The sequence below is a fragment of the Malania oleifera genome, chromosome 2 (genome assembly GCF_029873635.1).
Source record: "Malania oleifera isolate guangnan ecotype guangnan chromosome 2, ASM2987363v1, whole genome shotgun sequence".
In the NCBI taxonomy this organism is placed as follows: domain Eukaryota; kingdom Viridiplantae; phylum Streptophyta; class Magnoliopsida; order Santalales; family Ximeniaceae; genus Malania; species Malania oleifera.
In genome coordinates, this window is record NC_080418.1 from 133,527,937 (window position 1) to 133,542,483 (window position 14,547).

The following is a 14,547-nucleotide window of genomic DNA, read 5'->3' on the forward strand; positions in this document are numbered from 1 at the left end:
GTGTTGGGATTTTCGGGGAAAGGTAAGGGGATTCTGTTTATATTGGTTATTTTTGAAATCGGATTTGGTAGAATTATGGTTCACGATCCTGTGTGTGTTTTGACTACTTATTTGGGGAAAATCTAACGGGTACAATTATGAGCTTTTCATGTTATAGTTTTGGGAAAAAGGGGGCATCGAGTTGCATCTCTAGTTTCGTTGGAAAATTGTGGATATATTGTGTTATATATAGTGTTATGGAGATGGTCGTGCCTTGACCTTTTTTAAACTGTATTTTGAAAATCATGATTTTGTGATTATCGAATGAGCGTGCAATGAACTGTTATATGAATATGCATTGAGTTATGATTTGTTGAAATGAGATATAGGAACGTGTGTTCCGAATTGTTTCAAGTTGTGAAAGAGTGTCTAGCAAGAGCGTCAGACTCTATATCCAAGGGCGTGAAATATTGCCTCTTCCTAGGTAATCACCGAAGGGTGTGGATTCACCAAACGTACCGGTATGATGCTATGGGACTTTGGGGTTACGCCATGTGTCAAGGACGCCATGTAATGTGGGTCGGCTTCGTGCCGAAGTGTGTGACGACACCGGGTTGCTTGATCATGTGTGTGTTGAGAACTATATTAGAACTGTTTTGTGGAAATACTAGAACTGAACTGTGTATGTTTTATGTTATGATAACACTCATATGCCACACACCGATATAACCTAGATCTACCTTACTAAGATGTGTTTCACTCCTATCGTACGTACATGTTTTCAGGTTTTTCGAGTAATCAGAACTAGAATCCTAGTGTTGAGAGCGTGGTGGTCGGTTTACTGCATGGAGTACTTGTGTAAGTACTAGGACTGTAACAAGGTTGTCGTTTTGGGTATTGCTGGAACCCTGGGTTATGTTTTGTAATATGGAGCTTAGACTCTGTTTGTATAGACTTTAGCATGGTACTATGTATGTATGGAATGAACCTTTCCGCTGCATATATGTCGTGTATGTGAATGTGTATAGGGTGTACAGGAACCCCACGGGGTCGGACCCTTATTCATTATAGTATCATGTGTGTTTGGTATGATACATGGATATGTTAGGTTACTACATCACACCCTGGGTCCTATTGTTGGGTTTGGGGCGTGACAATTTGGTATCAGAGTTAACTAAGTTGTTAGGTCTTGTAGACTTAGTTAGGCATAGCTATGTGTACATACTAGAGTATAAGTGTAGGAAATGGGTAGAATAGGTCGAAGGTTGTTTTGTTACTAAATAGGGACTCGTTGACAGTGTTCTGTGTTTTTCCTAGAATGACGATTTCCGTAAAATCACGGCAAACCATTGATGGTTTCGTGTTGGTGTGATAGAACAGACTTGGACCCGTGAGATGGGTAGTTAACATGATTAGATGTCAATGATTGTGTGAATTGTATATAACATAAGAATTCTAACCGCTTCCTATTCTATTTTCAAAATGGAGTCAAAGGATAACAACTTGGATAGTGGCTCCGAGTGGACTGTGAGTGATGAGTCTCCTTTTGTGCCTCGAGTGTTGACGAGGCAGGTTATGCAGGAGATCGGACGGAGTTTTAGGGTATGTGAACGTTCTCCTACTGCTGCGAGGTGTACCATCGAGAGGTTCACACATATGCACCCTCCGACGTTTTCAGGAGGACTTGATCCGATGATAGCGGAGGACTAAGTCGAGAAGACCGAAAGGAAAAATAGAACAATTTGATACTACTACTATTATAATTATGAATTGCCTTATTCTTCTCATGTATGCAAATCTCGCTGAATAGAGTAGTAAGATTTGCTAAATCTTGCTACTCCATCCAGCGAGATTTGACCGCTATACGTGAACACATGAATTTTCTTTACCGTTTAAATCTCTACTTGGTTAAGCGAAATTTGTTTAAATTTCACTGGAGCAAGTAGCAATATTACGTCAGAGTCCGAGAATTATTTTCCCAAAAAAAATATTATTTAATATATATTTTTTTAAAAAAGATAAATTAAAAAAAAACTCCTCGTAGTTATGTTATATTTGTATTTTGTCTCCAAAAGTGAAAATGCTGCAGGACACCAATCTAAACTTGCATGATTATTTTTTGGGTGAACATGATTATTTTTTGGGTGAACATTATTAGACTCCCAATTGTCGAAAAGGAGGTGTGTCTGTGTTTCTCTTTTTAATGTAGATTTACAAATAAACTTTCTTAGACGAGCATTAACCTTTACCAAATGCCAAAGTTGCAAAATTTGACAATTGGCTAACTGAATCACCTTTGTAATCTACGGAAGCCATCATCGTCAAAAATCAACGTGCCCAGAGGCAGGGGCAGCAAGTATCCGCTGTGATCGTCGAATGAGAGTTCAGAACTGCTTAAATGGTGGAAAGGGTAATCAATTCTTTCTCTTTTTAAAATTTTCATTTTCATCTCCTGATGGGAAAAATACCAACCAAGATAAGCGAATCTAATTTTCTTATGTGGCTAAAATGGACAGATGTTGTCTTGTAACGGAGACTCCATGTGCCTGAGGAGCCTAGAAAGTTGGACTATAGAAAGAGTTAAATTCACAGGCGCATAGAGGCAGAGGAGGCCGGGGGGAGAAACTAGCGTACATTTTTCTTCCTCTGTATAAAACCCAAGTTAGCGGCAATTGTCGGGAGGATTCACAAGCCAGCAAAGCTAAACCACCCCTTTCAACATCTGTTCACGCGTTTCCTCCCTCTTTAACTCTTAAGCTGCCTCCATTTTCAGTGGTTCACAGCTTCTCTGATATCACGCATTTGAACTCACTCACTCCCTCCCTCCAAACCCTTTGTCTTCTTGTTAAGGGTTTTGCCTTTTCCTCTGGATTTTCTGTTTCTAAGCTTCTGGGTACTTCAAATCTTCGTTTCTTAGTATTTTTGCGATCTGGGTATTGTAGTATTTAATTTATAATGCTTGATTCTCTCTAGATCTCTCTTCAGCTTTCCGTACGTAGTTCTGACCCTTAAGCTTCGTCTCTGCGGTTGCCTTTATAAAATTTTCCGTACTATGTTATAAACAGCTTTTAAGATGTAATGGTAATGCAACTGTCTCTCCATTTCCTGGTCGTATCTTTGTGTGATCTATACTTTACTTGGTTGCTCTGATTGGCGTTTTACTTTATTGGGACTTGGGTTGAGGCCCTTCATAGCTAGTAATTTAGCAGTGCTGTATTTCTGATCCGTCATCTTCTGGAACCACTGACCTCTGACCAAGCCAATACCCTAGCAGTAAAGCTGCTGTAATGGATTCTTGCTGTGTCAACTTGAAAGCCAACACCCATCTTGGAAGAGCCGGCAAAGTTGGCCTAAGCAATGGAGATAAGGGATTTTGGGGGGAGAGGATCAGAGGGAGTCTGAATACAAGTGTTTGGGATAATCATATTTCAAAAAGATTGAGAACTGAGAAGAGGGAAGGGAAGATCAATCGTGGGGCTGCTTTCTCTGTTTTGACACCAAATGATGTCAAAGAGACCGTGGTGAGTTGATTATCTGCAGATTTTTTGTTTTTCATTTTTGCTGAGAAGACAAATTGATACCTTTGAAAATGGGATAGAACAAGAATAGCCCCTTTTCAATTTACAGGAGGGGTTATGTGATCCAATAGCTTTTTTGTATTTTTAATGTGAAAATTGATTTTGAACTGTCGTCTTTTTGTTGATTATGCAATTTTAATTTGATATCTTTGTTGAGTATGTAGTTTCAGTCTCATTCTTTTTGTTGTCTGATTCAATTTCAGACTCTGCAAGTGCCAGTGTTTGAGAGACGAAAAGCAGACCCAAAAAATGTAGCTTCCATCATATTGGGGGGAGGCGCTGGGACTCAGCTCTTTCCTCTTACCAGCAGAAGAGCCACACCCGCTGTAAGAAGACACCATGCTTTATGTCCCTGATTGTATTCCACACAGATGAATCTCTCTCTCTCTCTCTCTCTCACACACACACACACACACACACACACACACTTATTGATTGTGAATCTTGGGGTCACTGAGGTGAAACTGAGGAGCTTTGTTGGAGAAAAAGCTCTTTTTTTCCCCTGTTGAATTGCCAAGCGGTTCAAGCACTGGTTTTGTACCGTTTTTTGTTGGATATGTGGAGTTTCAAAATATTTGAGGTCTTAATATGGGATGATTTTATTCTGCAGGTTCCAGTTGGAGGATGCTACAGGCTTATAGACATTCCAATGAGCAACTGTATCAACAGTGGCATAAACAAGATATTTGTGCTGACCCAGTACAACTCTGCTTCCCTCAATCATCACATCGCCACCACATACTTTGGGAATGGTATAAACTTTGGGGATGGATTTGTTGAGGTACGAAACCTTAATTTGTATTCTCTCCATTGGAAGAGAAAATCTAGTAGATATCGCCTCAATGAATTTCTGGAAAGAGTTTATGGCGAACTTATGAACACAAAGGATGATTTTTAATTGATGCAGGAGAATTTAAATTCTTAGGTTGTTTCTGTTGAATAGCTTGTTATGTATTCTTGGCCTATCACCTACAGCTTTAGCTTTTAGATAACCCAACATGGTATCAGAGCCCTAGTTCTAGGATGCCCTGGGTTCAAGTCATGTCATATATGTTTTCTCCCGTTATGTCCGTTCTGTTCTATATGTACTTGTGGACCTGTTCAAGTTCGTATATTTGTTTGTCTCTTTGCATACAAGACATGGTCATAGGTGAGGGAAAGGGTCAAGTAACTTGATATACACTAACTATTTAAGCATAAAATTTGAATCAAGGATCTCTATAAAATATTGCATAATTTCAAAGCCCACTTAGAACGACACTAAGGGACAAAGAGCATGTTCGTCACTTAAATAAATAATTCCTTCATCAATGTCTCATTTATGCAATGTCAATTCCTCTCAAACAGGTTTTGGCAGCCACTCAAACACCAGGAGAAGCAGGAATGAAGTGGTTCCAAGGAACTGCAGATGCTGTGAGGCAATTTACATGGGTATTTGAGGTGAGTATTTCAGTTTAGTTTTGGCCAATCTTGTAGACAACCACATATAGTGCGAATTAAGGCTTTGTTTTGTTGTTGTTGCTGCTGTAATGAGCTGAGTCTAATGTTATTCCATCTATTCATGTACAGGATGCCAGGAACAAGAACATTGAGAATATCCTTATATTGGCAGGAGATCATCTTTATCGGATGAACTACATGGAACTTTTGCAGGTATTCATTTACTTCCACTGGGGAACAAGCTTAAATCTTTTTCTAGAAAGTCATGCTCACTATTTACAATTTGTCAACAGAATCACATTGACAGGCAAGCTGAAATTACAGTTTCATGTGTGCCAGTTGGTGGCAGGTCTGTATGAACTTATTTTATCACTTGATAATTGTTCTGCTTTGTACTGCTTTTCTCTTAATTGATTATTTTGGTGGGTAGGGGGGTTCCTCTTTATTTTTCTTGGATCACATCTTAAATTGAATGGTGTTCCCCAGCCGTGTATCTGATTACGGACTAATGAAGATAGACAGCAGAGGCCGAGTCATTCACTTTGCGGAAAAACCCAAGGGCGATGATCTGAAAGCAATGGTGAGAAGAAGATTTTATGCTTTGACGTACTTTTCTCTGTCCTACTATTCAGATAATTATTAAATGTTATTATACCTGAGAGCACAAAAAAAGTTGATCTTTTTCAATGTGTTCCTGTAATAAAACCCCTGAGAGAACCTTCCAAGACAGAAATTTGGCTAAAATATCATTTTTTCATAATCTAAAACATGGCGAGACACCCACCATCATAGAAGGTCTCACTAACATCTTTCAGAGCAAATAGCAACAAGTTTGTATAAAAGATCTAAAATCTGTGCAGCTAGTGATATCTAATAAGTCTAAAGCCAACTTAGTCTTTCTTTGATTCTCCTCACCCTTTTGGAAGCCATGTACTGACATCAGAAAGACTGGGTTCTGTGCCTAACTTTTAAATCATTAGTGTCATGAGGCCTTAGATTTCAGTTAGGCGGTTAACCCTTGTAGTTAGGATATCCTGATCATCAAAATAAGATTGATTGACTTTTACTAATTATAGTTTTTGTTGGATATATTGCAGCAAGCAGATACAACTATGAGGCCTTAGATTTCAGTTAGGTGGTTAACCCTTGTAGTTAGGATATCCTGATCATCAAAATAAGATTGATTAACTTATTTTAGTTTTTATTGGATATATTGCAGCAAGCAGATACTGCTATCCTAGGATTGTCTCCACAAGATGCCTTGAAATCCCCATATATAGCATCAATGGGAGTCTATGTATTCAAGATGGATATATTATTGAAGCTTCTGAGGTGGAGATATCCTACTTCCAATGATTTTGGATCTGAAATCATTCCTTCAGCTGTGATGGAGCACAATGTCCAAGTAAGAGAAGCCTAAAGCTTGAATTTCTTTTTCTCTTGATTTTCTTTCTCATTGGTTCCATTAGGTAGTCGTCATTGTTTATTCATCATTTCTCTAACACATGCCTGCTCCTTCCCACCAAACACGTGCATATGTAAATAAATTGATGAAAATGAAGTTCCAGCAAAAAACTATATATTCAAGTTATATTTTTACTATTCATTTTCTCTCATATAAACCGTCTGTTTTTAAAAGGGGAGCAAACATTAAATTTGCATAATTTTTTTTATCCTGGCAGGCATACCTATTCAGGGACTATTGGGATGACATTGGAACAATAAAGTCTTTCTATGATGCTAATTTGGCACTCACAGAGGAGGTTGGGTTACATAAATGACATCTTCTTGTTCTATATCCCTTTGGTTCTGCATTAGTTTAGTTAACTTAATAAGCAGCAAGTGCAAGTCGCAAAAGGTTTTAGTATGTTGTGCCCTCTATCGTACCCAAAAGAGTAAGAAAATCCTTGGAGGTAATCCATCCACAAACCAGTGGTACCCTGCAAATACACCATCAAGTGGCGCTGTACTATGATCAACAGGAAAGGAGAGTTTTTATTTTTCCTGGATACTATTATTTGTTTTTACACATCTAAGACATTGAGCAAGTTACTTGATGCAAGCGATTCATATTTCTTTAAAATGCCAGAATTTCTTATAAATTAGATTTCCTAATGAAGTACTAGACTGACTTCTGCATAATGACCAAACATTCCACTTCATGCAGTTACCAAAGTTTGAATTTTATGATCCCAAGACACCTTTCTTCACATCTCCTCGATTCTTACCGCCAACCAAAATTGAAAAATGCCGGGTATGCTTTTATGCTTCCAATATGATGTGTGACTACAGTGATTTCATCCAAGTGTGTTGCTTCTCATGATTCAATTTGGTCATTTGCAGATTGTGGATGCAATAGTATCACATGGGTGTTTCTTGCAACAATGTAGTGTTGAACACTCCATAGTGGGTGAACGGTCACGCTTAGACTATGGCGTTGAACTTAAGGTGAGTTATCATGGTTCAGAAATCTCTTCTCCATTGATAAGTAGAAGAAGCTCAATAGACGAGCTTGAGCTCTCATATAAACAAGAAGAATAGAGTGAGACAATTCAATTTTTTTCTTTATATATCTATTCTTTGCAGGATACATTGATGATGGGAGCAGACAATTACCAAACAGAATCTGAAATTGCATCCCTGCTGGCAGAGGGGAAGGTCCCAATCGGAGTGGGACGAAATACAAAAATCAGGTAAAAGAGACAAAATTCATTCAGTCATTACATATATATATGTATGTGCGTGTGTGTGTGTGTTTGTGCCTTTGTTTCTAACATGATTTGATTTGAAGGAACTGTATAATTGACAAGAATGCAAAGATAGGAAAGGATGTGATTATCATGAATAGAGATGTAAGCACAGTTACCATGCTCACCGTGTCCTCCTTTGATAAGTTTGTTTAAATAGAACAATTACTCTGCATAAAATGTTATCAATAATTGACATTACACATCCAAATGCTCTGGTTTATTAGGGTGTCCAAGAAGCAGATAGGCCAGAAGAAGGCTTTTACATTCGGGATGGGATTACCATTATACTGGAGAAAGTAACAATACCAGATGGCACTGTTATATAGATGGATCTCAAGCACTCTTTCGGTGTTGTTCAATTCGAGAGCTTGAAGAGGATTTGCGAAGCAGGCTCAGTTGGCTGCACGAGAAGCTGCGAAGATGGTCGTCCTTGCATGATTCTGCCTCTATTCCTGCATGTATCGAAACCCATAGTCATGTAAAAATAAAAGCCAATAGGAGTTTCTAGCTGAGAAAACTTTTGGTTCAGAACAATAATGTTAGCGAGTCCAGAGAGGCTTGTTTCAGACTCTTTTTTAAGTTCCAATATATTTAAAATAGGGCCTTTATTTTACTTTTTAGTGTATATGCATATTCACCAAGCAGTCAAAAAGACCCATCTCCCCTTTGCTGGATTTAGAGTACTGATCTCTAATGGGAACAGCAGATGGGGTGAAGCAGTTTTATCATCTATGTTATCTTTTGTTCACACTATTTCTCAAAGTCACAGGTAACAAATATTGCCATTCATTGAAATGTTGAACAAACTCAAGCGAAACTTCGGCTCGTTATCAACTATCAGCTCCTCCCCTTACCATTTTCTCGCTGATGAGGAGTTTTCTTTGCCAAACAGGACAACCTATTTTCACAACTTTCCAAGGTCCAAATATTTTCCAAGTTTGACTTGAAAGCAGGCTTTTGACAGTTGGGGCCAAATTCATTGCAGCTCTGTTAACAGGGATTCACTCAGAGAGAGAGAGAGAGAGAGAGAGAGCTTTTGTTTACTGCAATGGTGTGAAGCAGTTCTGTCATGTGCTACAAGACCACCCAGCAAATTAATTAATTAAATATCTTTTATTGAAATTAAAATTTATTAAAATATAATTTAAGAGTGGTAAAATTTGAATTTAACAGCATGCAGAATAAAAATATTTACCCTATTCTATTTATTTTTTATTTATTTACTATTTTTAATAATTAAACAAGAATAAATAAAATTTCACACTCAGCCACCCTGCACTTCATGAGATTCACAACATGGGGATGATGAATAGGTATGAAAATTTCATTTTGTAGTTGCCTTTGATCTAATTTTTAAAATGTTTTTGCGATTATTTAATTTCCACTATAAAAGTAAAAGGGCAAATCGAAGGTATAGTAATAACAAATAAAAAATATAATTTTAAAAAGATTAAAATTGTATTTAGCACCGTGATTAGTACTATTGAAAAGTGATAATAAAATATTTTCAGCCCGACCTGAAAATTAAAATATTTTTTACGATGCTTTGTTTTTCCTTCCCATGTGCTAATCGCTGATTCGTTCAATTTCTCTTACTGAAACGTGTAAGAAGCTCCTTCCAACACTTGTCTAAGACATGAGAGAGAGAGAGAGAGAGAGAGAGAGAGAGGAGAAGAAGAAGAAGAATGGAGGAAAGAAACAGTGAATAATCCATTTCAAAAACAGAGTAATCCAATTTCAACAGAAGGAAGAAGAAAAGCAGAACGGAAGGATGAGTTTAAGGCAAATAGAGGAGGTGATGAAGGACTCAGGAGGTCGAGTTGGTGATAAGAAGGACAACCTCATTTCCAAACTCCATGACGACGACTCCGGCAACCCCGCCGGCGCCGGAAAGACCGACTCCAGCAGCGCTCTTCAGCTCTTTCTCAACCACATTCCCATCAGTTCCATCCCCGGTATCCGAAACCCGCCTGGTACTCCCCCTCTTCAACCCATCTGCGCGTGTTTTTCGCTTAGTTTTATTATTTTTTTAATGTGAAAGATGACGATCGATGATGGATTCTGCTGAAATTTTTTTCTTGATTATTCAAGTATTGGAACTCAAAACTGGGGATTCTTTGAGAGACGCCATTCGTTTGCTGTACGAGAAAAATGTTTCAGGAGCTCCGATAGCAGATGTCGTCGTTGATCCCAATGCTGCCGCCCGGAGATTTTCGGATCGATACATTGGTTTCATTGATTTCGCCAGCATGCTTCTGTGGTCTCTTGAGGTGATGTATATACCGTTTGCATATATTTGTCGCTTTGCCCCAAATGGATGACAAACAAAGAACTCATATGCTGCGTTTGGTTCGAGTTTAGGACAGGAAGACAGGGGAGGGGAAAGGAAATGTGAAGGAAAAAGGAAAGGAAAGAAAAAAAAAAATTTCTTTCCCCTGCTCTTGTTTGGCCGAGTGAAAGAAAATGTTAGATCAGAAAATTACCATTACTCAATTTAGTGAAACTAATGTAAAATAACAACCGTTGTTCTAAATATGTACCTCCCTCTCTATATGGGGTGATACTAGCAAACACCATTTCCGAGGTCAAACTGTTGCTCGTTTGATTCAGCAGAAGATAGAATATAATTTAAATTTTGAAAATTAAGGGAATAGTTATGGCATATATATTCCTAATATAATTATTTTATTCAACATGCAAGCCCCATCATGAAATTTGAAAATAGTTATTTTTTTATTTATTCATAATTATGGACTCAATAAAATATTTCACGTTATTTACTTTATAATAACAATATAATTTCTTATATAGTTAATTGTTCATTCTACGTAACCTTAGTTTTGCTGGTCTCCCTGCATCTCAGTCTCTCGACATGCACTTATGATAGTCGTGCTCAATGCCAAATATTTACCTCTGGAGATTATTCTCTTTAAACTCCCAGTATTTAGTTTTCCCAAGTTCCATCTTCCATTCATGAACCAGTTCATTGGGGAGGCTCGAGATGAGGTGAACAGTCTATACAGATGCCTAAATATAGATAACATAAAAGTATACAATCAATAATAGAGGAGGAGGAAGAAGAAGAAGAAGAAGAGAGAGAGGAGATCATGTTATTGTGATCTCATGTATTTAATGTACCCATTAAGCGAAATGTAGCAAAGGGAAGGAAAATTCATGGACCAACGCCATTGTCTCCACCTCGGAGGAACAGCAAGATCGCCCCAAGTACAGAGAGTCGTTGCTCCATCAGGCTTTGGCCCAGATTCATTGGTGAGGAGCATTACAAAGAGTCGACTAAACTTTACAACGCTATAGAACTCCAGGACATTATAGCTATTCTTGGGTTGGACAAATTATCTATAGAAGTAGAAACAACTTCTCAGGGAAGGATACATCTCTTCGAAGACATTTATTATGATACACATGTGTTATGAAATGAGAATACTCTTAAATAGTACATAATGGAATAGGAATCTTTAGAAAGTACAGATAAATTGTAAAATTAAAATGGGGGTAGTTATGCTGCATTCTTCTTCTAGTTTCTTTTTGATTCGCTAGGTGTGCACATAATCCGAAGGAGTAGGGAGTATTGATCACTGACACCTTCCTCAGTTCTTATTTTTCCTTGTCCTTGTAAAAATTAGAGCAATAGCACATGTTAAGTAATTGTCCTAAAATGTGTTTCCAGAGAAGTGAGAAGGATCAAATTAATACAGAAGGAGATGGTGACGACAATGAGGCCAGCAGCAGTGGGATCTTCTCCATGCTAGAACAGAATCCCCACATTGGCCAAACTAAGGTTCTGTTCTGCTTTTCTTCCTTTCTTTCTTGCCCCTTTTCTGGTTTTCTTGAATTGCTGACACCCACAACAACACTCTCTCTTTGCCCAAAGAGAGCAAAATGCTTTACCATTTCCTGTTTTGTGAGTGCTTTGCTGCATTTTGACCACTGATTTTATAGGTGGGAGAGCTTGCGAAGTCATTCCTCTGGGATCCCTTCTTACCTGTGAACTTAGATGACACACTCTTTCATGTACTCCTGCTTCTCTCAAAGCACCGGCTAAAAGTCGTGCCTGTCATCGAGCAATCCGATTCTCAGGTCATAGGTTTCGTTACACAGGTACTTTTATCAGGTTCGAGTTTGAATTGTTCCTCATTTGATTTGCATTATTCAGATCATGGGATTCTATTTCATTTCCCTATCATGAAGACAACTAATCTTTATGAATGATAAAGCAAGCCTTTCCACAAACCCCAAACATAATTTTCATCCCCCCATGGCTAAAATTTAGTGAAACAGTAATCAGCATAGTTAAATTTCTTAATTTTTTTCTTAGCTTTGGAATGGCAACCATTGCCTTGGTGTAGAATGCAGTGATCCAGTTGCTGCTTCAATCTAGCGGACTGGAGTGGTTCGACAACATTGCAAACAAGGCTCTAACAGAGTTCCGGTACGTTACCCAAAACATTTGCTCCCCATTTGGAACTCAAAAAACATAAGGGAAAAGAAAGGAAAATATGAAGAAATTCACTTTTTCTTGTCTAGTTGTCAGGGAAAACCAGAAATAACTTTTGATTTTTCTAAAGTTCTAATCAGAGTTCAACAAATTTTGGTTCCTAGTATTTGATATAGAAATAAGATACAAAGGATAGCTTTTCTTCTTATTTTATTTTTCTTTCCTTCGACCCAAATGGAGCCTTATGGTGAATATTTTGAATGTTTCTCATTTTGGCTGACTGACCCATCTGCTCAAAATGCTCCTTCTTCCCGTTGTACTTTCGGCGTAGGCTTGAAAATGAAGACCGTGTTCCTCAGGCATTTGAAGACCAAAGCATAGCAGAGGCATTGCACATCCTATGGGAAAGCCAAATCAGTGCCGTTGCAGTTGTAAACCGAGAAACAAATCGGCTCACTGGTTGTGTGAGGAGCAGCGATGTCCATCTTCTTTTGGACAACGGCCATCTCTTTCATAACAGAAAGTAAAGACCATCCCTTCTCAATAAGCCACTTTTTTCCCTCTCAAACTTGAATTTTATTAATCCTATGTTTGGAGAGGTCTTGAATTTGGATTTATATTGGATTTGCAAAAGAAATGTAATATAAAATTGTATTCAAATTTATTCAAATTTACTCAAATCCAAATTCAAGGTCCAAAAATTCATATTCCAAAATGCAGCATAAGGAAGCTCTTGGTGAAAAATTTAGACTACTTCTCTGCGGTTTATGCATTAGTTTCTTGATAGAACCATGAGACAACAGAGAAAATACAGGACTTCCCTTTACTAGAAAGAACGATTAAAAGCATACTTTTGCAAAATCACAGGAGCATTTCTGTTGAGCAATTCATTCATTTGGATGGAGGCAAGTTAGACTCTGATCCCACCATTGAACAAGACCTCGGGGCTCTTCTTTTGGAAGGGATTCTCCGGCTGAAGAACAGCTTCCTTCCCAGAATGGACTTGCCAGTGATCAACAAGAAAACCGACACCCTCAAGCAGGCCATGAAAAATATGGCCGAGACAAAGAGCAACTTCAGCTTTCTAGTTGATGAACGGCAGCAAGCAACGGGAGTTCTAACATTAAGAGAGATAATTGTTCAATTTGCTCCGCCATGTGTGGATTCAAGAATCAATGGGGTTGGCTTCTTCGAATCTGCTCTGGAACAGAGTGGGTGTCATGTTGAAGGTGGGAGTATAGTTTGTAATCACTGATTCTTCCTTTGCTCACAATACTCAAGTACCAATTTATCATTCCTGGGGAGGCTACTTTGTATTTTCTTGTATTTTTTTTCCTGTTTTGTGAACTCAATTTCTCCCCATAGAAAACAGTGTGAGGAGAATTATTTATGCCATCTTTGTAATACTTCTGTTCTTGTATAAACGCATAATGGATTGAGATGGTAATTTATTTTCACCGCCGGTATGGCCCTTTGTTTTCTATTGCAAAAAAGTTAAACACTAATCTATGTTTGAAGAAGTTTTGAATTTAAATTTATATTAAATTTAGATAAAATATAATATAAAATTATATTAAAATTTGTTTAAATAATGAGGAAAATTGAGATGCTGAGAACCTATATCAATACATCCCCTGCATTAAGTAGGATTTACCCTACTCACTAGCATTGGAGGATTTTTCCTGCACTCGTTGCTCTAACTTGTGCAAGTACCAAGCTGCTCTAGAAGAATCAAAAGTAGATCCTTCGAGGTCATTGCCTTCCGCATGTGTGTTGGAACTATTTTTCACACTATCGTACCATATGTGGGAATATAATGAAAAATAAATTTCTTTCAAATTTTTCATTCATTTTTAACCAAAACCTTGATCAAAACAATTGTGAATATAAAAGTCTCAAGCCAAGCCCATCCGATTGTTGCAAACTGGGAGGCAGATGGCTTCTGGGTTTTTCACCCACAATGGCAAAAGCAAATAGAGCTCCTCTCAAGGACTGGCAATGCATTCCCGAAGTGTCCATTATGGCCTTGGCTTGGCTTCACAGTTTTGGATTCACTACCTTGAGGGCTGGCCTTTTGGGCGTTGCCCATCCACATCTACTCATTGTTCATTTTTCTAGTACTCAAGTCGCTCTTCGGGGTTTTCGACCTTATTGCAAACCAATAAATAAATGAAAAAATAAAATGTGCATATTTCTCCAGTAAACCAGACAGAATGTAGCTTGTTTTATTCGCATACCATGAATCACAAATGTAAAGTTCAGCAGATGACAAAACTTCAGCAACTATAAATTCTAGCACTGGAGCAGAAACAAAAAAAAAAAATGAGAGAGAGAGAGAGAGAAG

General features: G+C 38.0%; 2 protein-coding genes across 2 annotated transcripts; both read left to right on the top strand.

Annotated features, from left to right (window-relative positions):
* Positions 1 to 2,121: 2,121 nt before the first annotated feature.
* LOC131147688 (glucose-1-phosphate adenylyltransferase large subunit 1-like) lies at positions 2,122 to 8,360 on the top strand. The gene is made up of 15 exons (XM_058097207.1): positions 2,122 to 2,389; positions 2,496 to 3,500; positions 3,761 to 3,883; positions 4,168 to 4,338; positions 4,905 to 4,997; positions 5,127 to 5,210; positions 5,291 to 5,346; positions 5,484 to 5,577; positions 6,217 to 6,402; positions 6,680 to 6,760; positions 7,165 to 7,251; positions 7,341 to 7,445; positions 7,584 to 7,690; positions 7,789 to 7,849; positions 7,972 to 8,360. Exons 2-15 carry the CDS (start codon positions 3,267 to 3,269, stop codon positions 8,071 to 8,073), a joined length of 1,584 nt encoding a protein of 527 aa, XP_057953190.1. The 5' UTR covers positions 2,122 to 2,389; positions 2,496 to 3,266; the 3' UTR covers positions 8,074 to 8,360.
* Positions 8,361 to 9,456: 1,096 nt separating this feature from the next.
* LOC131149358 (SNF1-related protein kinase regulatory subunit gamma-1-like) lies at positions 9,457 to 13,650 on the top strand. The gene is made up of 7 exons (XM_058099745.1): positions 9,457 to 9,720; positions 9,839 to 10,017; positions 11,436 to 11,546; positions 11,708 to 11,866; positions 12,115 to 12,197; positions 12,535 to 12,726; positions 13,071 to 13,650. The coding sequence occupies exons 1-7, from the start codon at positions 9,519 to 9,521 to the stop codon at positions 13,456 to 13,458; spliced, it is 1,314 nt and encodes a 437-aa protein (XP_057955728.1). The 5' UTR covers positions 9,457 to 9,518; the 3' UTR covers positions 13,459 to 13,650.
* Positions 13,651 to 14,547: the final 897 nt, after the last annotated feature.